Source organism: Lacerta agilis, chromosome 1 (genome assembly GCF_009819535.1).
Source record: "Lacerta agilis isolate rLacAgi1 chromosome 1, rLacAgi1.pri, whole genome shotgun sequence".
Taxonomy (NCBI): domain Eukaryota; kingdom Metazoa; phylum Chordata; class Lepidosauria; order Squamata; family Lacertidae; genus Lacerta; species Lacerta agilis.
Window position 1 is genome coordinate 76531176 of NC_046312.1, and position 24612 is coordinate 76555787.

General features: G+C 39.2%; 1 protein-coding gene across 3 annotated transcripts; it reads right to left on the reverse strand.

Annotated features, from left to right (window-relative positions):
* Positions 1–4916: 4916 nt before the first annotated feature.
* On the reverse strand, positions 4917–24363 carry TESMIN (testis expressed metallothionein like protein). 3 transcript variants are annotated; one of them, XM_033156228.1, is made up of 13 exons: positions 24136–24357; positions 21817–22367; positions 21186–21300; positions 19812–19870; positions 18149–18310; positions 16133–16253; positions 13572–13648; positions 12298–12371; positions 10412–10483; positions 9497–9599; positions 8668–8805; positions 7253–7428; positions 4917–5989 (listed from the first exon to the last, which is right to left on the reverse strand). In XM_033156228.1, exons 1-13 carry the CDS (start codon positions 24173–24175, stop codon positions 5797–5799), a joined length of 1881 nt encoding a protein of 626 aa, XP_033012119.1. In that variant the 5' UTR covers positions 24176–24357; the 3' UTR covers positions 4917–5796. The 3 variants fall into 3 exon arrangements, with proteins under 3 accessions (XP_033012119.1, XP_033012127.1, XP_033012137.1); XM_033156236.1 differs by lacking the exon at positions 24136–24357 and adding an exon at positions 24037–24130; XM_033156246.1 differs by lacking the exon at positions 7253–7428 and having other exon boundaries at positions 5878–5989; positions 24136–24363.
* Positions 24364–24612: the final 249 nt, after the last annotated feature.

The window sequence follows — 24612 nt, forward strand, 5'->3', positions numbered from 1 at the left end:
TTTCCAAAACAATATAAGAACCTAAGCAGTCACACTTCAAAATTCAGGCTTCTCTGAATTTTGCAATGCCGTTCTCAAGTCAAGCAATGTTTAAAAATGGAGGCACTAAGGTAAAGTGTACATAACAGTTATTTTCACATATTAGTGAAAATAACATGCAAAAATTGTTTTGCAAAAATGTATATATAAAAGAAAATTACATTTAAAATGTATATAAATTAGCAGTGAAATGTTGATGTTTCATGAGGACTTTAAAAAAACCCAGAATAAAATGTGAAAAATTGAACTTAACACTGGAAAAATGAGAAGCCGAGAAAACCCAAAATTAACATATTCACCTATCCCTATCATCTAGCCCAACACTACATTCAGGCACTAGACTTGCACAACCACACCTGACTCATTTGTAACAGAGAAATAGTGCTGGGTGACATTAGTACCACAGTGACACTGTACTCCAAATCCCCTGCTCTCAACAGCTTCTTATAGAATCTATATTACAGATGTTAACACTTAGCAGTTAAAGCCATTTCCAGCCCTTTCGTTTCAATTTCTGGACTTCTGGTCCACTGCAGCCCCTTCCATCTTGGCTTGTCTTTCGATTTCAGCTCCTTCTTTCTCCAAAAGTGCTCAGACTGTGTTGTTGTTGTTCAGTCGTGTCCGACTCTTTGTGACCCCATGGACCAGAGCACGCCAGGCACCCCTATCCTTCACTGCCTCCTGCAGTTTGGCCACACTCATACCAGTCACTTTGAGAACACTGTCCAACCATCTCATCCTCTGTCGTCCCCTTCTCCTTGTGCCCTCCTTGTGCTCAGACTGTAACTTAAGTTTATTTGCCCATTTGATTTATACACAATATTTCAACCCCAACTTGCAACATCACAGCCAATCAGAAGGGCAGCAGAACTCTACTTCAATTTCTCTTTATTATAATATGTTTCTCCCTTCTTTTTAGATCTTTTGGTTTCATTTCCTCCTTAAGTATCAAATCCCTGGGCTGAATTTTTGACCCTCTATCAGAACAGCCTCCCATCCCACAAAGCAACCATGTTTGAACTAAAAAACAAAATGTAAACCTATGGTAGGCATTCAGTTGTTAATAATGAGCAGTTCCAATCTCAATGGCCTAGAATCATAGAATCATAGAGTTGGAAGAGACCACAAGGGCCATCCAGTCCAACCCCCTGCCAAGCAGGAGATTAGCCCCTTAAGCCAAGGGTGCGTAAACGCTACCCCATGGGTCAAACCTGACATGCCAGGCATAAAATCCCCTTTTGGCACACAAGGATGTTTTGGGGAAGCCTTATCCACCCACCCTACAATATGCAATATGTGACATCAGGGGCAGTGTTGGTTATGGTGTGTCTTCAAAGGAACAGTCAGGAGCTTAACCTTGGCTCCAAATTGTTCCTTTCCTGGAGCAAGTCACACTCCACACACCTTGCTCAAGAAGGCAGAAGTGGTTACTAGTCAATGGAAACTGCTCCTCCCTCCCAGCACTGGTCTTCAAAGCTGCCCCATATGGCTCCTTTCCACCTCCAACATAGCCCAAGAAGCTACAATTCACAGAACTACAATTCACACCACAATTCATAAACTACCGTCACCAGGATCCTTTGGGGAACATGATGTACTTTAAACATATGAAGTATACAAAGCCTACGAATGCCAGTCTGATTCTAGGAATATCCATCTCACACTAATCATCTTCCCCACTTAGCATCCCGGCATTTGGGGTCTCAGAAAATCTGGGCAGTACTGCAGAAACTCCTGCTGACACTGTCTTCTGACAGTCGGTGGCATCTCCTGACCATTCTACCCACTTTAGCTATGTAATTGTCATTTCATTCATGATAACAGGGAACCAGACAACTTCTGGACTTCCTGCAAAAATCTTTCACCCGCACAAGATCCCCTGGACAGTCTACATATTCTAGTAATTTATATACTACAGAATACCATTATCAAAAATATTGGTAATAAAAGTACATGGGAAGTATTTTTTTTAAGTTAAAACACATATTTTTTGCCCCATTCAGTGAGAGATGAGATTTTTGTTTAAAATCTGTTTGTTCTGTGGAATACATGGTATATCACCTGATGCAAGGGCTTCCTAGCTCTCCAAAACTTTCCCTTAACAATATAATTTTATCACAGTGATCTTTAGCTTTAAATACATTGAAAACATAGCACGCCTTCTGACTAGTTTTCTTATTAGAGTGTAATATAGACAGATATGTTTGTAGCTGCTGTAATTACGTTAATTTCATAGGAACATAGGGCTGCTGTGTAATCAGCTATTACTAATGTAATTACTCTGACAAAAATGGTTCACAAAGAGACTGTGTTAGAGTTGCTCCTAAATGAGTACTGATTGTAGTAATTGAATAGTGAGTCACATTTGTCTCTGAAGTGGATAATATAATGTAGATTTTTGCTATCCCGTAATTAAGATTCATGAAAAGCATTATTTTGATATGTGCTCTCAGGGTAATGTTTGGCTTTTCAGGGCTAATCCACATGTCTTTTATAACCCTAAAAGATTAGTGTTATTGTTTGCATTACAGTGGGGTCTCTTAAAATCAAGGTCTCATATGCTAGCATTGTACAACCAATCATCTTTATGAAATTTAAGCAACCAAATACATCCATTTTACAGACAGCAAAACTGCAGTAAAAAAAGAGTAAGGCCAACAGAGTCTCAAGGATCAACATCTTTCGAACAGCATTGTAAGTGTCACTCTCAGATGCCTCCTTCCGTGCCCAATAAGCACAGGACGCCTGGCGGCACTGTGATCCATAGATTGCAGCAAAATATTGGGCAAAACCAGTGCAGTATCTTCTCTGTGTGATGGGCTCATGGGAAAAAGCTGTCTCATGAACCTTTGCTGAAGAGGGGAGGGGAAAGCCTATATAAGGCTGCCTCCCCTGGAGCTCACAGCCATTTTGCTCTGAGAGCTTCCTGCTCATCCACCCTTGGGTTATAGCCTTCACTGAGCAATTTTGGGTCATTGGTTGACAGGGCAGGAAAGGATTTTTTTCTCCTCAACCTGATTGGCACTTGGTTGGTGTTGCTTTTTTCACTTTTACCTCAGTGAAATTATGACTTCCCTTTGTTAGGCAGAAGAACATTGTTTGTTTGAGGACGAAAATGGCATTGGTCAGGATCAACATAGTATGGGGGGCCATAAGGGGAGTATTGACCATGGCAAACCCAAGTGTGGGTTCGGTATCTGTCTGGTTGGAATCTGAACCCTGGTCCCCCAGTGAGACCTTGCTTGCTTGGCTCGCACCATAGCAAGGTTCAACACTGGCTGACTCCCATGGAAGAAGGTTTGGAACATTTCCCCATCATTCACCAGGCACCAGCAGGCCAATACTGGACAAGAAAACACACATGATAATGACATCTGGAAATGAGGTAAGTTGAACCACATACTTATGAAGAGGAAGTTGGTAACTAAGAGAAACAAAGGGATGATGACTTCCGAGAAAAATCGTTTTGTTTCTTACATAAATTCAACATCACCTCCATTGACTCATGAGACACTGAGGCAGGATTCAGTAAGTTGAATATATGTTTGTACTTTACAATGGGCAGGGTTAATTGCTGGACAGGGTTAATTGTGTCTGTTTTTACACTGTATGATGCAAAATGTAAATAATGCTGACAACACAGAGCACATGGATGGTGATGAAATATGTTACAACGGAGTAACAAGCATGAGTGATAGCTTATGTCAGGCATGCCCAACCTTCGGCCCTCCAGATGTTTTGGACTACAACTCCCATCATCCCTGACCACTGGTGCTGTTAGCTAGGGATCATGGGAGTTGTAGGCCAAAACATCTGGAGGGCCGCAGGTTGGGCATGCCTGGCTTATATGCTATTTACTTGAATAGTTTACAAGGCTAGAGTAGTTTAGGTATTCAATCATGAAAAATTGTTCAAAAACTACATATATTTATATTTCATGCTGATCTTCTATACTGCAATCCTCAGCAGTACTTGAGAGGAATGAGTGCTGTTTGCAATCAGTTGGAGAACTGATTACACATTTAATCACCTTTGCAAACTCCCAGTTAAATTATATACTTACTTGCCTCTGTGATAGTTTCTGGGATGTGAAGGTGTTCATTCATTTAGCACAAGTTTAAAAAGTATTATTAATATAAATAGTAAGAAGCACAGAAGCCTGAGGAAATGATTAGAAAATGAGAAATCTTGTCTCATCTGCACTTGTAAAATAAGACATTACTTTCCTCATCTATCTTGGTTTTCTTAAACCTTAACAGGCTATAAAATGAATTTTGTGATGCCATGCACTATTCAATCGAAGCAGGTACTGGGAGAAATTTTCAAAAGGCTCATATAAAATTAAAAGCAATGAATAAGCAATTAAAATAGAATAAGCAATTAAAATCACCCATTCCCACCACCGTTCTGAGTAATACCCCTCCTCACTCTCTCAATATATATAAGGGTCTGGTGACTTCTATTTCAGTGAATCTGAAGAAGTGTGCATGCACACGAAAGCTCATACCAAGAACAAACTTAGTTGGTCTCTAAGGTGCTACTGGAAGGATTTTTTATTTTGTTTCAATTGAAATAGAGTTCAGCTAAGGATTCCATAACTATTGTGAACAAATTGCTGTGCTCTGTAGCAATATCATATGGTTAAAGCTGCAGTATTACACACCCTTACCTGGGAGTAAATCCCATTGACCTCAATAGAACTTACTTCTGAACAGACAGGCATAGGATTGCACTGCATGTTAACTAACTGAAATGAACTACTGTATTACCATTAGTGCATAGTACAGTAGGATTGTCCTTTAAGCGGCTGTTCCAGCATTAAGTAGCTTCTGAATTGTTCCTTGAAAACAAAAATGTTAAAAACTTTTTAAAGGGTATATATTAACTAAACACTAACTTTAATGCAAGTTTTGCCACGCAGAGGTGCAAATCATTCGGATTGTGACTCAAATGTCATGAATTCAATGTTTTACTTTCACATCTACTGCATGTTCCTCTTTTAGCACAAGAAAAATTATTAATAAAGGGTTCCATTAGCTAAAATTTCTATCAGTTTTCATCATTACAAAACCAGTAAAGTACAGTAAATGGAAAGCAATCTTTTAAAACAAATCAACATTAAGATAAATAGAAACCAAATTACATCTGAGGCACTCCCATTTTTACGACACCATTAATCAGGCTAATTTTCATTGAAATCTGTGAAATGATTAAACTTGGAGGGAAGTTTTGAGTGAGTGTCCTTGACTCAAACAAAAATATTTTAACTAGGAATTATTTTCACATATTGAGCTTGCATCTAATCAAATTTAATTCAGAATAATTTAGAAATTATATAATGTGTTTTCTACAAGCCAGTTATCTGGAATACATCTAAATCTGTGTTTGTTAATCTAGTTGGGCCTATAGTAGCAGAAAAATGAGAAATGTTAATTTATAAACCAAAATAATTTAGTTTACATGCTTTTAATTATACTGTTAATCTGGAATATTAGCCTGCACCATGTTGACCTCCCCACTGCTGCCCCACTCCCCCTCTTGGTTACTTACAATGACCTTTGGATTGGGAAGCCAGGTAAGCAATGCAGCTCCCTCCTGCTTTGCTGGCCACTACTGTGTAAACTAGCACTATATGGAAATAAAAAGTAGCAATGATATGAAAATAAGAATGGTAAGTTATTTTTTATAAATGTTATCAACGCCAAAGGCTATTTCAAGCAGTACTGCAGTTCATTGTGCATTTGTATCTAAAGCAGATTATTCAACTTTCAGCCCTTTGGATTTAAATTCAGAGTGCAGAATCTGTGATAAGCATCTTCCAAATTCTTCTAAGATCATTTGTTCTGCTAGGCAAATAGAGTAAGCTTCTTTTTCTGCCTCTTCAGCTTGAGCAAGAAGACAGGCACACGTTGCCTCAACCACTTCCCATGATATACACGTACTAGACTGCCTACTGGAACAAAAAACAATATATACTTTAAAAATTAGTAAATTAATGAAAAAGAGAAGTTACCAATTTACTCATGGCTGAACTTTTCAGGGTTTCCAAACAGGATTTTCTGTGCCAGTTACAAGGGCACAAATTTGCATATGCTTTGTCCCATATGCATTCTTATTTTTTCTTTTGCAAGAGTGTGGAGAGACTGAAATAATAACTAACTAATAATGTCTCAAAGTCAGCAGGTGAAGTTTCCCCCAAAATTTTATTTCCTCATTACAAAAGGCTTAATCTGTTGAATTTTTGTCTATTTAACAGTGCTTCATTTCCCCCATGCAACTTCTTCTTCCTCCCAGTCACTTTTCTCTGGCTGAGTTGCAGGGCAGAAGCAAAAGGCAGAGAAAAGATTAAGCACTCATCCTCACCTGCCATTTCTTCACTGCAAATCATGCTCTGCTCAGGCTACTTTTCAACTCTTGGGAAACAACCTAGATTCACAAAGCTACCAGCTTCTCCCACCCATGCAATAGCAGGATAAAGCAGCCGCCTCAGGCAGAACCCCCCCGAGGAGGTGCCACGATGTGTACCCCACACACCCTGCCACCTGCACCACTAATTTCCAGTGATTCCTCACCAAAATCTCACAAGAGCTCATGAAGCATAGCTAGGTTGCTGCCAAATGTGTAGGTCTGCCTTTAGACAGGCAACATACATAAACAGTAAATGAGCTGTTAAAAAAATATTCCTTATATACCAAGCATGACACTTTCATTCCCAAATAAACTACTCTGTCCATTTCAATAGGTTTTTAAAAAGCCCTACTGCAGTGCTTCCCTTGCTGGTGCACATTATTGGTAAATCAGAATCTGCTGTATAAGGAAGTTTTTGAAGGCTTGTCTACAACCCTGCTCCCACAATTTTAGCAAAGCTGCCAACTTTCCAGCTACACACATTAGACTGCCTGAAATTAAAGCATATGTTGCTTACTCAGCTTCAAAAACAAACACACCAAACATATATTGGTACCAAAGAGTCAGCGCCACAAACTTCACCTCAGCAGTAACCTGTAGCTGAAACAAGTTACTAAGCTCTGACAGAATAATCATAGGTAAGATGGAACATCTAGAAAGGAGAAAGCAGAGGTTGAGAGGGAAAGACAACTAGGCTGTTACATATATGTTTAAAACCAGTGCTATGGCATATAAAAGTTTGCTATTTCAAGATACATATCTTAGATAAAAAGTGGACATTACATAGGTAATCCTTAATATTTACCTGTCTTTTCTGCTTTTTGATAATATTTCAAAATTAGAAAATGATACAGAGTCATTTCCTTCATAACTTTTAATTTCCATATAGTTTGGTATATTCATTAGTGTTTTTCGATCTGGGCTTTCTTCATAATTTTTGCAACCAACACACTTGCAGATTGATGAACACATGATTTTAGCCTAGAAGATGCAAAATGTTCTAATTCATAAATCACTCAATACTATTAAATAATATAAGATCTGGCTCTGCTACAATACAAGGATTCAGCCATACAGCTGCAAATAAAACATTTTAAGCGTGTTTTAAGTGTAATATACAATGTGACACTAGATGGCAATAGTGAGTCTTATGGAAAATTCAAAGTTTTTTTAAAACATGATTTAAAAAAAAGCTTTTTCAGAACCGTTTTTATGTGTATAGATTCCACCTGTGTGATTCCTTGGAAGTATGCTTCCAATATCATTGGTAATTGCTACAAAGAATACTATAGTGTGATAAACAAACTATATTTCACCACTACTAGTGGTATGTGGAGTTCTCTTTGAAGTATACTAAGAAATGTCAGTTAGCTTAGAATATGGATCCAGATTGACTGACACTGGCTAGCAGTTTTTTTAAAAAAGCTTAATTATTTCCATAGGCACAATTCAAGTATCAAACTTGTTTCCAGAAACAATCTGAATCGCTGGGTTTGACCTATAAAAGTCTTGTATGGGACTCATTAATGAATCTGCTCTTAATCTGTTCTTAATATATGTCTTGGATTTGCTGCTCCTACCTTTAATATTCATGTGTATCACATTTACCTTCAGATGCCATAAGAAGACCTTTTTCTGGGTTCTCCTAAAGTTGATTTCATTGACAAATTGAATGTGTATTTTGTATTCTTTGTAAACTGCTGAGTTGTATTTACAGTTAAGTAGGATAAAGATTTTGTTACATAACTAAAAAATAAATAAGATATACTGGTACTCATCACTTCAACCATCAAAGAAGCATCTTTGGTTTCTTGTACCACCCTCACATACTGCTTTGTAAAATACTGTATATCATACCTGCATGGCGGAATAGGAAATGCCCTCTTCATTTTGCTGGCATATTTCAATTTACCTTTCTTCTAGTGCAGATGCAAAAGACAGGGCTCTTGCACCATTAATAATTGTGTAGATGTAGAAGAAAAGTTTCACCTGGTGTAAAGATACAAATGCCCTGTCTTTTTTTGCATGTGGCCACCCAATAGTCTAGCTGCTTTTAAACCTTGCACCTGCTGCTAGAGCCTGCAGTTTTCCATGAGGAGCACACTCTATGGGAGTTTCCCCTCAGATAAAGTTTATAAGTGCCTACAGTATTACTGGATGAATCGCACCACTGTTACACATTTTTTATAAAGCAGAATTAGAAAATTTCATTGAACAAACCTCAAAGCATTCACAGTAATTTTTTAGGCACCCTGACCGCTTACAATTACATCCTTTATTATGTCTGGGCTTGATATCTCCTAGTTTCCCTTTTCCAATCTTTGGCAGGAAAGCTTCTGGATTTCTGTCAAGACAAGCCTAAAACAAATATTTTTTTATTTATATAGAAGACATTCAAATTGAAAGAATTTCAATTTTTTTTTACCTTTTAATAGCTTACTTTATTTCTAAACTATGCTGTTCTGAAGGCATATTAATTATTTTTTACAGGTGGTAACAATCAAGGAAGTTCTTGTTTATATGGTCCACCTGTTAACATGAGACAAGATGTTAACTGTATGTTGAAGTCTGTGGAGGCTATTCCGCTAGAGCTACTAGGGTACAGTCCTCCCAATGAAAATGTCAAGCAAATCTCAAAACCACACACTCTTTCCCATCACGTACACATTAGATTCTTAAACGAACTCAGAGGCTTCTGGGGACATTTCTATCAATCTCCTAGTCTTTGGCCCATCAGCTCTGTGCATTGCTCAGCCAACCCTAATCTAAAAGTATGGCTATGGTAAAGAGGTCCCATGTATCTCTAGGAGGACTTCCAGCTTTTTAGCCCTTGCTGAGGAGATTTCTCCTTCGTCTCTTGTTAGGAAACAGGACAATAATTAAAACAGGAGACTCAAGATGAGAGATAAAAGCAATGCCTATGTAAGCAGGCGCACCTTCAAAATCTGGCAGAATGCCAAAATAGATGGGCCTACCATCAAAAATAATAAATACAAATATGTATAAAATGTTATTTATAATAAAAAGTAGATAATGATACTTGTATTACCTTAATTGCCTTAATCCTCTCTAGTTCATGCTGTGGATTGTTATAACAATTATTGCAGTTGCAGTTACTGCAGAAATCACCATTGGCAAAGCAATCACAGTATCTGTGTTTAACAAAGGCAGCATATGAAATACATTTTATAGTTCATCATTTTCAAGGATGGTTCATGTAGTCATGTGGTTATCTGTGCATCTATGATTTTGTTTTTTTCTGTCCCCAATTTTTTTGGTGTTCTGAAGATTGCAACCAATCCAGCAACCAACATTTCATGCAAGTGCTTTCAATGGGAGGTTGCTGATCCCATTCTCTATAGTTTCCCTTCTAGATATTTTCTGTCTCCTTTTTATTCTAAAGCAGCATTATTTATGTCCTATTTACTGCAAGTTATTAAGTAATCTTCCCATTCCATATGTAAACATTTACATGAACCTTTACTCAAGATACCTACTAAAGAGTGGCAGAGGAAAACGAATGAATATCAGATAAAAAAGGCTGATACATTTTCAACATGCATTTGGTATATAAAACCAATTTTTTTTTTTACTATTACAATGTTAGAAGAAAGCAAGGAACATAATGTATCAGAGCCTCTATTTTTTATATTATCTTAATATATATAGTACTACAAACTACTATAGATACAGTTATTTTGTCATGGTATCTATTTTGCTTATTTTTCAACATGCTTCCGGAAGTGTATGTTCCAGGCATTACTTTGTATGCATCAGGCTAAGCACTGTGCATAAAAAGAAGAGAAAAATGCAGTTTCAGCTGTGGTAAATTAGTATCCTGTTCTATATCAAAGTCTTGTTTAGCACCATGGCTTCAGTTTAATACATGTGGCAGGAATAAATTAATTACATTTGGAGGTTTTTTTACACTAAGAATAGATACTTCAATATTTTGTTTACTTACAATTTGAGACACTGCGATTTAGTGCAGTTGCAAGGCTTTTTTGACTTTGTATCCCAGGAGCTGCAAGGTAACCTAGGCATTGCAATTTTTTAAAAAAGAAGCACATTATTAGATATATAATTAAAAATTATATATTGAATGTCTTGGAAAGATTATTAGAGATGACACCCACTTACTGGGTGAAAAATGGGACTCCTAACTATTACTCCAGTCACAGAACCTTGTTTTGCTAACCCAAGTCCTCCACATCACTTGCTGTAAGAGTAATGAATCTCTTGAACAAATCATCATTCAATCTTCTGTTATACAGAGGGAAACATAATGCTTTGGGTCCTAAAATAAGCTGAACTTATCCTTCCTCCACCGCTGCAGCTCCCAAAACCTCTGGTGGGCTGGAGCCCCTCCTAACAAAGTAGGGTGGGATGGGAGGCTTCTGAAGGAGCAGAAAATCAACCTAGGTAGGACCTGGATATAAGTCAACAGAGGGACCATTTCCCATCACCACCTCCTCAGGATTATGCTGAATATATTGTGCCAAGGGTTCAATGGCCAAAACAAACAAAAGAGGAGAATGTTGATAGCCTTGCTTCCATAGGTGTCAAGTATCACGTTTTTGGCGGGATTCTCCCGTTTTTAAACGCGTTTCCTGCTGCTCTCCCGTATTTTTGAAAATAATACCGGGTTTTTAAGTTTCAAAGGACTGCTTTTTCTGCCCAGCTCACAAGTCACGGGCGATGAAGGGTTAAAGGCTGCAGCGAAGAAATCCCGCCTCCTGCCTTTAAGGATTGGATGCTGTAAGCCAGGGAAGCAGAACAAGGGGGGGGGAAGACCACCTAGCTGAGCCTTCATTGGCTGCCTCGGCTGCCACTCGCTGGTCCCTCCCAGAGATCTTGGAGCTTTGAATCGGCTCCAGACTGTGGCGAAGGAAGCCTGCAAGTGCATCTTTTCCTAGTTGCAGGTTTGCTGTTAATATTTTAGCCTGCTTGGTCCAAGGCTTCCTCAAGTTCCAACTTCCAACTCTCGGGGAAGTAAACGGAGCAAGATGAGCTGGCAGCCCGGCGAAGCGGGGGGGGGGAGTCTCAGACACGCGCAAGGGAGCGCTGGGCTGGCAGGAGGCAGCGGCGGGGCAAGGCAGCTGTCCTGGGCGCAGAAAGGGCTTGGAGTGGCTTATTTTAAACCCCCCCCTCCCGCACGCCTTAACAAACAAGTGGCGAGGTGGGGAACAGATAAAACTTCAGACTTTGTCGGGGGGGGTCCTCGGGCTGCGGCGATGGCTGCTTCAGAAGAGCCAAAGGGGTGAGGGGCAAAAACAAGAGCTGTGTTTGGGGTGGGCGGCGGCGGCGGCAGCAGCAGCCCAAAGCAGCTTGATCCAGGGAAGAGCACGGACGCTGCGTTCTAGCTGCTCCGCCCACTTTTGCTTCTGGCTCCGCCCACCACTGTCATGTGACTGTCATAGGTGAGGCTGCTGATCCCTTATTTTCAAATCCGAAAGTTGACAGCTATGCTTGCTTCATCCCCAACTGTGGACTAATTTGATTAAAATCAAGATTATTTATCAAACAAATCACTATATACTTCTTATATTTTATTTATAAATTTAGGGTCAAATTTCAGCTTTTTGATAACACCAATTAAGTACACCTACTCCACACAATCAACAGATTTGAATATTTCAAATACTAACACCATTAGTGGAGTGTGAGTAGTTTTACAAAAATCAGTAATATTTAACAGTTACCAATAAGATCTGAAATCTGGAGGTAACAGACAAAGCTAGCCTGACTAAGGTATAGAGCTTTTCAGTATTGTAGGGATTTGTATAAATTCAATGTCTTATTATTAGAGCTATTGACAAATATATATATATGAAAATATTACTTTCTTACCCAACTAAGGTCAGTTTTGTTGGCTCTGGAAGATTTTTATCTGAATGGCATGTATATATGGATCCATTATCAAGCTGCTCAAAATACAAACCAGATATTCCATTTGTATTTAGTTGTCAACTTTTCATATACATTTAAAAAACAAAAAGATTATAATAGTAGATTAAATAATCAAGATAAAATATTTATAAATCACCTTCATAAATGTTAGAACAAGTCATGGAAAAGTGAAATATACTTTAGGAAAAATGGTATTTTGGGATTGATATTTGCCTTTAATTTATACTCTTAAGTATTGACACTATTTTCATGTTGCTGACTGGAAGCAGCTCCAAATTTTGGAGCACTAGTGCAAGAAAAAAAGGCTACTTTGTTGCCCCTAATAATTATCACAGGAGACACAGATCTCCATCCTTGATTCTGCAATCTGCTTGCTTCCAGATCAGGTATCTTTCTCTCTCCCTTATAGTCTTCTCTTTTTATTGTGGGTCTGTGGCACATTGTTACACATACCCTGCAGGCTTTGGATTAGTAACAGACTTTTATTCTTTAGATCTAAGGTTTGTGTATGCTTAATGAATGTATTTAATGCTTGTGTATATGTATAACCGTGTTGTCTGAAGCAGCATCTATATTAGGGTTGCCATATTTCAAAAAGTGACAATCTGGACACAAAAGTTGTTGTTTTTATGCCATTCAACCACAGTATTCCAGGTGTCACTGGGAAATTCCAGATGTATGGCAACCCTAACTCTGTTTCTTCATTTTTGTGAAATAGACCAATCTTTCTCTACTTCCTGGTATGCTAAGTTCTTTATTAGGCATAAGGCTTAAAGCTATACATCCATTTTTAATGGACACACGAACTACTTCCATGCAAAAGGTCGCAATCCCCTGAGCTGTACATTGAAGACACGTGTGTGGTGGTAAGGCATGAGGGTTCAGATGCATGCCTCATAACACCTCCCAACCCTCCAGAGGAGATTTGGGGAGCACAGAGGGAAGAGAGGGGCAGAATTCCTGTTGCACTAGCAGGAATACTGGCAACAGCTTCCACTAGCACAACAGGTTAGTTGAATATGGCCCATTCTAACTAGGCCTGCCTGTAGCAACAAAGCAGAAACATGAGACAAGGCATCAAAGCAGGCAATGGTTGGGTACTAAAACATATAGCACAATCTGCATATCCCTTGGTAGACTGGGAAAGAGGCATGGTATGCAGTTTGAGAATGTCGAATTAAAAACTCTTATCCAAGGGCAAAAGTAACACTTACCTCTTGTGCACAGACATTCAGTTTACCTCCAACTGGTAAAAACTGTCCCAGTACAGATGTTACAGAATTACTTGCATCTAATAAGAAAATATTTCATTTAGGTTAGTGCAATGTATAGATTTAACCAAATACATATTTGGATAAATGACCTACATTTCAGAGGAACTAAGAGATATAAACAGTTACTTCTTTAGCATAAATAAAATTTAGAATTAAGTTTTTAACTATACTAAAGAAGTTTGACATTTTCCATATATTTATCTTTCCAAATCAAATTGCATTTATTTCACACAAATATAAAGAGGGGAAAAACAGAGGGGAAAAACACACACAACAAGCTCCAGAAGCCCGGGATGGTGGTAGTTTAGTTGTAAAGCCATGCTTTGCATGCAAAATATACATGTTCAACTCCTGATATTTCCAAATACAAATTGGAGAGACTGCCTGAAATGCAGGATTGCTGCTGCAATATATTGAGATATATGAACCATTGGCTTGATGGCATAAAGCAGCTTATGTTCACTAAGTAGGAACAGCAGCAGTTTGGGGGCCAAGCTTCTGAGGCTGTGTCTAAAGCATCTCTAGATAGCTGTCCCAACACTTATCTTTGCACATTTCACTTTCACATGCACTTCCATGTTCATGACTATCAGCCTTCGTTTTATATATTTATATAATTTTGTGCAAATCTAATCCCCTTTCCCCAGCTCAAAAAATATGTGCCCTATGGCAAGAATTGGGTCCCTCAAAGAGTGAATTTATTTTGAAATAGTGGTGTGGAGAATAATGAAAAGGCTGGTCTTAGCTTCTTCTAAAAAGCTAAAGGTGTTCACATGTATGGGTGCAACAGTAATTGTCAAAATTTAAAAGGTCAAAATAAAAAATCCTTCCAATAATGAAAAAATGGGTGCAACAATAACTGGAAATGTTTCTATTTGGCAATGCAAGTCTAGTCTTAGAAAAGCTTTTGCTTCTTTGTACTTTAAACAGATAGAAAAGGGTTGTAAGTCATATGATGTGGACTGCACGTCCAAGGAGGAAGTGTGATAATAACTACTTGTATGAAAAAAAAACTGGTCTGGATGCACAGTGAGCTACTATTTGATGGGTCATACTTCTGAGTAGACATGCATAAGATTGCACTGTTAGTCTCAGACCCAAATTTTTAAAATGTGTGGTTTGAGGAAAAATTGTCTGAGTGCATTTTAAAAATGTACAATTAGTAAATTTTTGCTCAGAGGTGCTCCTGACAATCAAGATTTTGAAAAGAAACCTAAGAAAGACACCTTCTTCTCATATTTAACTTTACTGAATTGTCATCATTCAGAGACAGTGATTGCTATATAACAAGATTGTGAAAAGAATGGTTATTGAAATATTATCATTACTACCGGTATATTGATCTATTAAAATTATCAGATTCCTTTATAGTTGATTGAACAGTGACATCATGTGGATGGTTTGGGTAAATGCAGACAGAACTCTCCCTTGCAAAGCATACACAATTTACAAGAAGCCTTTCTACACTCATGATTCCATGGTAGACCAAGTCCTTATTTTGTTCCTAAACTGTTGAGCTCAGTCTAGAAATATCCCCTAACTGCATGTTTCTGTTATGAGAATATTGCATTTTCCCAATGCTAAGAGCATTATATTTTATAACTTAGAAAAGATGATGCTTTCCCCAGAAAATTGCCCTATGGATTATAAATATTTGAGTTTTACAGATGTCATCTGGATATTGTCTGTGATTAAGCTTGCTGAAAGTATACAGACAGGATCTATATTGGCAATAAATAAAACAATGAGACAAGGCACCTGAGCATTCCATGGTTGGGTGGCAAGATTGTTCAGCATACTCTGCACATCCCTTGGTGAAGTTAGTGAAGGGAATGTTCACAATGGCTGGATCTTTTTTATGATTCAGGTCCCCCATATCCATACCTTTAGGTGATTATTTACATTTTATGTCCTTAGTGGTTGTCCACTCTCTGGCTGTGCTATCTGAACACTATAATGCAGTCTCATTAGTATTATACTTGTTCCCTCAAAGTGTTCATTTCAAGCACCTTTGGATTTCTTTGTTTTTGTTCTGTTCAAAGATGCTCAAGACAGTTTTCAACAGTATATAGAAATTAACAATAGTGTTTAACAAAAACATAATTTAAATATACAAATAATTATCTGTGTTGAAATACATATATTTTACAAAAGTGGGGGAATCCAGCAAAACTGCCCTGATGAGAAGACAGGAAAAATATTATTGTTTCGTGATTAAAGGTGCATGAATCTGTCAATTTCAATTCCCTCAGGAATTCAGTTTGGTTCTCTACATTTCCACATCAGTTTGTAATTTATTTATTTTTTGAATTTTCAATAAAATTTGTCAGCATTTTAGTGTAAATACATATTTTTAGATGAAATACTCCTCAAATCCACATTTTTGCCAATCAGATTTCCCTAACACAATGCATTTTGTTGTTAATTTCACAGACACACACAGAGAGAGAGAGAGAGAGAGAGAGGAGAGAGAGAGTTTATATTTTCCAAAATTTCAATACCTGTCTGAGGATACTTAGGCTGGTCTTGATACTGGGGGACCAAATGAACTGCTTTTAATTCTCTTGTGTCTGTATTGTTTATACAAAGTATATGAGTACCACCCTTCAACTGGCAGATGATCTGAATTGCATAATCAATTAAAAAAAAACCCCATCAGATTAAAATCCATATTACACTCCTTAAAATGGGCATCAAAACTTCATCAATATACAACATAATAAAAATATGAAATTAAAAAAGTTTTCTTAAAAATCAACAGTGAAGGATTCATACATACTTCTCACAGGTCATTCCACAAATACAGAGCCACCACTGAGAAGGTCTTGTCCCTGCTTTCTGTCAACCTAATGTTTCTTATTGATGGGCCAGAGAGCAGGGCCTCCAATGCTGATCATGCAACTGATCTTGCAAGTTATGCTTCCTTCAGATAGGGCTGAAGATAAGGAGTAAGCCCAGGCTGGTAATAAGCACTCCTTGCCACAGAGGCCACCAGTGACCTCACTGATATTGCTGAGTCCAGAGGAAAAGACTTTATGGCTGGGCTGGGCTGCAGAACCTCAGGCTGGGTTTATAGCCCTTGGGAACCTCTGGCCATGGCTCCTCCCCAGACCACACACCTCACATGTCTTGCTGCATTCCATCCTCCAGGTTTCTGTCCCCGTCCCCACTTTGAATATGTCATTGAACTGTAACAATGCCTCTTGCTTGTCTGGATGGAGATATAGCACTGTCATTTGTGTGGCAAGCCTCTTTGTACAAAGATAAAATTAACATCCATTGCCCCACCCACCACTGGCATGTGGCCCTTGGATGGTTGCTCACTAGGGAATGTGACACTTGGGCTGAACAAAGTTATCCACTCCTGCTTCGGGGGAGTGCATCCCCCACCCAGAACCAGCTGCACACCACCCAGCTGAGCAGATTTCTCAGCCAACAGGACTTCCACCTTCTAATAGGAGCCAACCTGAGGGGCTGGGGGGCTTTGTCCCCCATAAAATATTTGAGGGGGTGAGCCCCTCCAAGTTGAAGGGTATTGCCATTCAAATGGTGTGCATGCATCATGTCATGTGATTTATTATGCGGGGTGGGGCTTACTTGCCCAATATTTAATTCAAGTTGGCACCCCTGCACTTCAGGTTCATCAGGTTCTTTGCCTTCATAATCCCAAAAATAACCTTCACATTCTTAACTGCCACTACCTCCCTGGGATTAAGTTAAGGAAAAGAGAGGTAGAGCTGTGTGTCATCAGCATACTAATGTCATTAGCATACTGATTACACTGAAGCCTAAACCATCAGATGGCTTATCCCAGTGGTTTTATACAAATGTTAACAATCATACAGACAAGATAGAAGTTGAAGCCAGCAACCAAGGGGTAGAATAGAAGTCCCCCCCAGCAGTGCATTCTGAATCCATTATCCCAGAATGGAACAGAGACACAACATACTGTGCCTCTAAGTCCCATCCTAGTAATTTGCTTTAGAAGGATACGAAGGCCAATGGTACTGAAGCATTCCCTGGCATAAATCATCCACTAGGGTGGCAAGTGTTCTCCATTCCAAACCTTGCCTGGAAGCCAGATTTGAATGGACCTAAATAACCAGCGCCTAAGACACTTAAACCATTACTGAACTCAGAGGATCTTGCTTCTGAGAAAGCTTGCTTAGGATTGTGCATTAAATAATTAAAAATGTAACATAGCAGAAACAGTTGATGAGAAAAAGAACTTGGAACAAAGCAAAGGAAATATATTGGCTGGGAAGGGTAGATTATGTAAAGCAGATGACAGTCCATAATGCTGCTCTGAAGAAGCATCTAATCACACACATATAGTCAAGACTATAAACAGAACTATAAAATGGTCATTGTTTTCTTACTGCCTACATGGCACCACTAAGAGGAAGCTACTCTACTAAGAGCCTTGCAGTTTCATTCTAATAAAATCATAGACAACAAAAAACTATTGGAAAAGTTTTCCTGTGCAAGTTCTTATATAGTAAAAACACAGCAGTTACCACTTGAGGACTGGCATAATTTCTCTGTGAACAGGTAGGTTCCTCCATTGCATTTTGTGAAGCTGCTAGGTTATGGCTGATTTCTTCACCATTTGAATTTTGAAAAACTGCTTCATCTGAATTATTAGCTGTAATGCTAACAACTGCTTCTCTGACCTCAGCCTGAAATATAATCAATTTCGTATTTTAAAGGATATGCTCACAGTATGTTGCACTGTTAAAAAACTGGTGTTGAAAAAAATGACCGTTCCCCACATCAAATGGGGTGCGCATTTTGCGTGGTCGTGGGCAGCCCCCTAGGATCCCAGAGCAGCACCTGGCAGTTCGGGCTGGCACCACCTTTCCGGGCTGGATACCTGTGGTCTCCGCGTACCCCAGTCAGCTGCCCAATCCCGCGTGGGGAGGTGTTGCCGGGGGATTGGCCATGTAGGAGGAGGGACCACACAGCACACATAATAGAAGGTGTAGCATACCTGAGAAGCAGCAGTCAGCTCCAGAGCTTCTCCCACCCTCCACTCCCTCAATTAACTCTTCATTTTGCAGGTTAACCTCTTCTCCACAGGTACGCAGGCGCTGCTATGTCAAGGCCGCTGCTGAAGGGCCGGAAAGGAATTTCCCTGCATTGGCAGGTTTCACCTTTCCCGTAGCAATTTGTCACAACTTTGGCGGTTGCAGGCCTTGGGTGGAATCCTTTAGTCATCTTCCTAAATGGGGGTGGGGGTGGGGCAGTGACCCCACGCCCCCATTGCGTCGTTGATACCAGGGTTCCTGTTAAAGGGGTCTTGGGGGGAGGCATTGGCCATAGGCCCAGAGGTTATCATTGCCCTCCCCCTCCAGCGGCGGCGAACAGGGGGGCGGGCTATCTGCTTGAACATATGTTCTCCAGAGCTAGCCCAATCCCCCACATGCTGGATATCCCTGAAATTACCCAGATCCCTGGCTGGGGGCTGGGAAGGATAAACGCCCAATGCCTGAGCCAAGGTCTCCCATCTGAATCTTAATAAAGTTGTGGCCAATTTTTAATCCCATAGCACGTTGTCTTGTGTCATTATTCCGCTCGGGGGCTGCCTGGGGTTTGGGGGACTCTGCCTGACCACGCAATTAAAGTTGTTTAAATTGATAGGAAGCATTATGATCAAATTGATACGTAGAATAGCAAATTAAAATTGTCATTATTACCACTATCTTTAAAAACCCCACTTACTTCTAAAGAACTAAGAAAGGATGGAAAAAATAACCTGAAATAAATAATTACATTCCACATTGCTTTGAGTTATTTAAATAATAGTATGAATAAATTACAGAAGTTGTATCAAGTAATCAATGTTATTGGATGCTAAGGATTCAATACAGATATTAATTCTGTGTCTGTGTCCTAAATGCACCCATGGTACTTTTTCTCTGGCATCCTGGTTCCCATTATAACTGGATGTTCAGGAGGCAGCTGTAACCAGGAGTGTCTTTGCCCAACTTGGATTCATACAATGGCTTCATCCATTTCTAGAGAAGTCAGGTCTGGCTATGCAGACCCATTCAAAACCATCAAAGCAGAGGTTGCGGGGAGGGGGGACAGACAAAAATTTGGGGGACATCTGCCTATGCAACTCACTGTGGATCCAACTCACATTATCCTAACAAGTAGTAAAACATAGTATATACTTACAATCTCATCACAAACAGCAGCAGTATCCTGAGATAAAACAGTGATACCGTTGCATGATTCTACAACACAAAATTCGAGTTGAAAATAAAATTATGTGGACAAAGTTAGATATTCAATCTAATCAGAATGTTATTGGTTATATCCCATGACTGTTACAATATAACTCATAAAACCACCATCATTTGAAGTTGAGTATAAGCAATTGAGTCTAGAAAAAGAAGAGCAAGTGGAAACAGCAACCTTCCTAGGTACAATTCAAACCCATTTCCCCTTACAGTGGTACCTCGGAAGTCAAACGGAATCCGTTCCAGGAGTCTGTTCAACTTCTGAAACATTTGAAAACCAAAGCACGGCTTCCGATTGGCAGCAGGAAGCTCCTGCAGCCAATCGGAAGCTATGGAAGCTACATAGGACGTTCATATTCCAAAAAACATTTGCAAACTGGAACACTCACTTCCAGGTTTGCGGCATTTGGGAGCCAAAACGTTCGACTCGCAAGGCGTTTGGGATCCAAGGTACAACTGTATTTCAAATCCATTCAAAGGGGTTTCACAGGGGTAATTTCTTTATAGTAATTTTTTATATGATAAAACAATCTAAATTATTTTACAATACATTTGAAACATAAGTTTCAAATGAATATACTGTAAATTCAAATGAAAATATGAAGTATTTGAAAATGAAACATCAAAAAATAACTTCCTAAGGAAAAAATGAAGGGACCTCATTACACATTGTAATGTACAGTACTGGAAAATTTAGGCTCACAAAAGGGTTTAAAGTGAATGGCTGTTAACTTTTCAGTAAATGATGGTCAGGATGCCAACAGGATTTTCAACAGGGCACACACATATAATATTTGAATATGGTTTGTATCCTGTGCAAATTGTATCCTGTTTTGCAGGTGGAGTGATGGGGCAAAGATAAATCAGGGGCTCCATGTAAATAAGGGGACATACAGAATGCCAACAGGTGCAACCTTCCCCAGAATTGTATTTCCATAGAATAGGTTTAACATGGATCTCTATCCATCACATAGCTGTTAAAAGAACAAAGAACAGTTCTGTTTCTGAAAAGCGCTACATTCACTGCAAGTGCCTTCCATTCTTGGAAGCTTTAGAAAACAAGTTGCAACTGAAACAACTTGGATGCCAAATGTGAAGTTTCCAACTGTAATCAGTAAACAGCAAATATAGGGCAAAAAGTTACAGTTTCCTTTAATGTAATAATTGGTAGAAAAAAGACCTCCATTTCTGATTCCTTTAAATTAGTAAAAGAGCTAAAGGTAAAAATGTTTTATTTGCAATATTATCTGGGACAAAAAAGCCCAAAACAAAAGATGCAACTATGAAAGGATATTTCATAAACACTTACCACCAGAACACTCTGGTATGGCTTGTGACATTGTAGAACTATTAATAATTCCTTTGATTTGGTCACAAGAAACACAGTTTTTTGCATCTGCAGTTGAAGTTATTGTTCTCAATACCTAGGAAAGCAAACATACTGTTCGAACTTAATATACAAAACTATTTGTGCTGTAATAATAATATTTTAAAATGTTCAATTATACACTGTAATAGTACTATAACAAGTATTATCTATATCTTATCTATATCCCATGATCGATCCTGTCATGCCTCAGTCCTCCATCAGGAGGCTGAGAAGGATACACGCCCAATGCCTATGCAGAGTATGTGGCCAATTTTAAATCCCAAAATGTTGTCCCGTTTGTTCTCCTTCTTAGGATGGACCTTCCTCCTTTGAGTGGGATTGCTGTCAGTGGGACAGCAGCATTGTTACCATTTTCAGGACATGAAGAACTATAAATGTATCTAATTAGGACTAAAATGCATCATGATATATTCCCCATGTATCATAATGCAATATTTCTAAGCTGCCCTACATTAAATGATGCTGAATTTTTATCTAAAGCAACTAAAATGCAATGATTAATTCAAAGCACATATATTATGATTCAGGTATTTTAAAAAAGCAGTCTTACTGGTATCATTTCTACATTTGTATTGACTGCTCCATCAGCAGTACTGGTGCCAAGAGATAGCATGGAACCTCTATGTTCTGCCATTAGGGAAGATGGAAAATGGATATTCTGTGAGCACAGTTGCAACTGTGGTAAATATGCACATGTTGTCACTTCTGAAAGAGTCGCTTCTGGTAATTTCTGATATTTTCCAAGGACTTCATCACAAAACTCTTGTGTACATGGCTGCATTTTAACTTCAAACATTGCATGTTCATTTTCTCTATTCAGAGTATGTTTCCCGCGATTCAGCGCAGCTTCAGCCATAGAACTCAAGCAGGTATCTTGACTGGAATAGAATTCTTCTTCAACTGGTTTATTAATTAAATCTTTCTTTGGACTAAGAATTTCGGAATTAAAGGTCTTCACAAGTCCATTATCTATTCTTGAAATTCTACTAAAAGTTATATGACTTTCCATAGGTACAGTTAAACTTTCAGATTGGTAGTATTTGATCTCTGTAGAGACATCTATTTGTCCTGGGCCAATTTTCATCTTGGTAGCTGTTTCAGCTTCAAAATAAACAAACAAAAATAAGCAACGAATCATATCCAACATAAGACTCCAATCCTAAGCATATGCTCACTGATCACTTACATATTGGACGGTGTATCTCACTCTTGCACGCTGTAAACCCACACTACAAACTCACCCTTGGTTTTTACAGACAGTAACTAGCATGGATTAGAATCCTCAATTGAAATGTAAACTTTCAATGGCATAATGGAGAATCATCCACTTGTGTTTTCACTTTTAACCACCTAGGGGGGTACTGGTTAAATTCAAATGCCAATTTGCTTTAACTGATCTTAATTATTTTTTCTTCAGTAGTACTGCTGTGCATGTCTGATCTTCAAACATATAAACACTATCAACAGCAATCAATATAGAGTTGCAACTTTTTCTATGCATTTGAAGCGCTTAAATGGTTTTTTTATTAGACCACTGTTACTTGAACATGAATTATCTATTTGCCTTAGCGATACTTGAAACCTTTCCATTGTTTGTGACAGAAACTTCTATGTATTATGAGAAAGTACATATTCTTACACTAGTATGGACTTGTTTTTTAAATATCATCATATGTAGTTTGGGAAATGATTTCCCATTACTTAGTCTATTACTATACTAATAATAAAGGTACCTTTTTAATATTTCCACATTCAGTACTTAAACATATAAAGTTTTGAGATACAGTTCCAAATCAGAAACAGACCCTATTGTGCAAGCCAAATAGGTATTATTGGCAGACTAGATGCAAGATGCTAATATACATTATAAAGAAATACCGGTAACAAAAAGTACAGTTGAGGGGCATAAAATGTGTTTTTGTGTGTTTGTTTCCTGCTTGGCAGGGGGTTGGACTGGATGGCCCTTGTGGTCTCTTCCAACTCTATGATTCTATGATTATATAGACCTTCCAAAAATTTCACATCAAGCTTTTACAACTGTGCCACTTTGAAATATTATGTTTGCATCTGGATAACCTTGCCCTATGATCTCCCATTTGCCTACCTGAAACAAAGGAGATTTTTTAAAGTATGTGTTGTGGTGGTGACCTCATTACTGATTAAGGGTATATTTACTTGTATCTGAAGCAATTACACACCTCTACTTCACCTCAAGTGACAGTGCAATATAGATCTGTACTGCTGCTTTGAATGCACCTCTATATAGTATTGTGTATATCAGGGGTGGCTGGTGTTGTTGGATTAGAATTCACCTCATCCCTGGCTCTTAAATTTTGCTGTCTGGGGCTGACAGGAGTACTGTAGTTACCCAACAACAAATAGAAGGCCACAGGTTCCCCTGTACTGATGCGCACACACACACACACTTTATTGGCCCAGCATGAAGATGTTCGAAGCCTCATGGTGTCTCCTTTTCACCAGTAGTGGGTGAAAAGTCTGCCTGTCCAGAGTGGCTGGGGCAACCCAGTCAGATAGGCGGCAAATAAATAAATAAATAAATAATAGGCCCTGACACATCTGAGAACACTGGCCAAGGGTGGCTTCCATGTAGACATGGTGGAATATGGGGTGCTTCACACTTTGCAGGTCTGAAACCCCTGTGTGTAGTACACAACTATTTCACAAGGGCTTGCTATTTTTCCTTGCCATGTCTGCTTATTGTAAACACCAGTGTCCCAGGCTTGGGACGAACTTGATGGCAACAACATAAAAGGTGAAGAAGCAGCCCTCACGCAGCCACCTGGAGCGGGCGGCGGACATTCTTTTAAACCGTGGTGGCTGAAGCTGACCAGCCACCCCACCACCTCACCTTCCCCCTCCGCAGATTCCCGCCTTTTCCCCTCCATCATCAGTACTGCATTATGAGCAGCGCTCGCCGAAGGGGTGCCAAGGAGCCGTTGGCCGGGTAGTTTTAAGTCCAGAAGCGCCCGCGAGGGCCAGCGCGCGGGAAAAGCCGCTTCCTGTTAAGCAGCCCCGCCGAGGGGGGCGGATCTCCCTCCGGGCGGTTTTCCCTCAGCGCTTCTCCGCGCGCCTGCAAAAGCCACGCCGCCCGCTCGCATCTCTGAGCAGAGAGGATTCAAGCTGGGCGCTGAAGAGAAGAGAGAACTCAATCTTCCCTCCTCTTCTTTCCCAATCTCGCCCCTTTCGATATTAGGGCAAGAATCACACAGCCGCCTTTAATCAGCAAAACGAGGCAACTTATGTGCAATTGTTAAAACGCCTCTTCCCTTCCCAAGCCGGCGCCTGTTTTTCTTGAGGCAGTGGCTGAGATTTTCGGGGCTTTGCT

Coding starts and splice junctions, on each gene's coding strand:
- TESMIN (XM_033156228.1), bottom strand. CDS start 24,175: ATGATGGAGGGGAAAAGGCGGGAATCTGCGGAGGGGGAAG. Junction 16,254..18,148: donor ATTATGCCAGTCCTCAAGTG/GTAACTGCTGTG, acceptor TATGCAATTCAG/ATCATCTGCCAGTTGAAGGG. Junction 13,649..16,132: donor GCCTAAGTATCCTCAGACAG/GTATTGAAATTT, acceptor TTTTCTTATTAG/ATGCAAGTAATTCTGTAACA.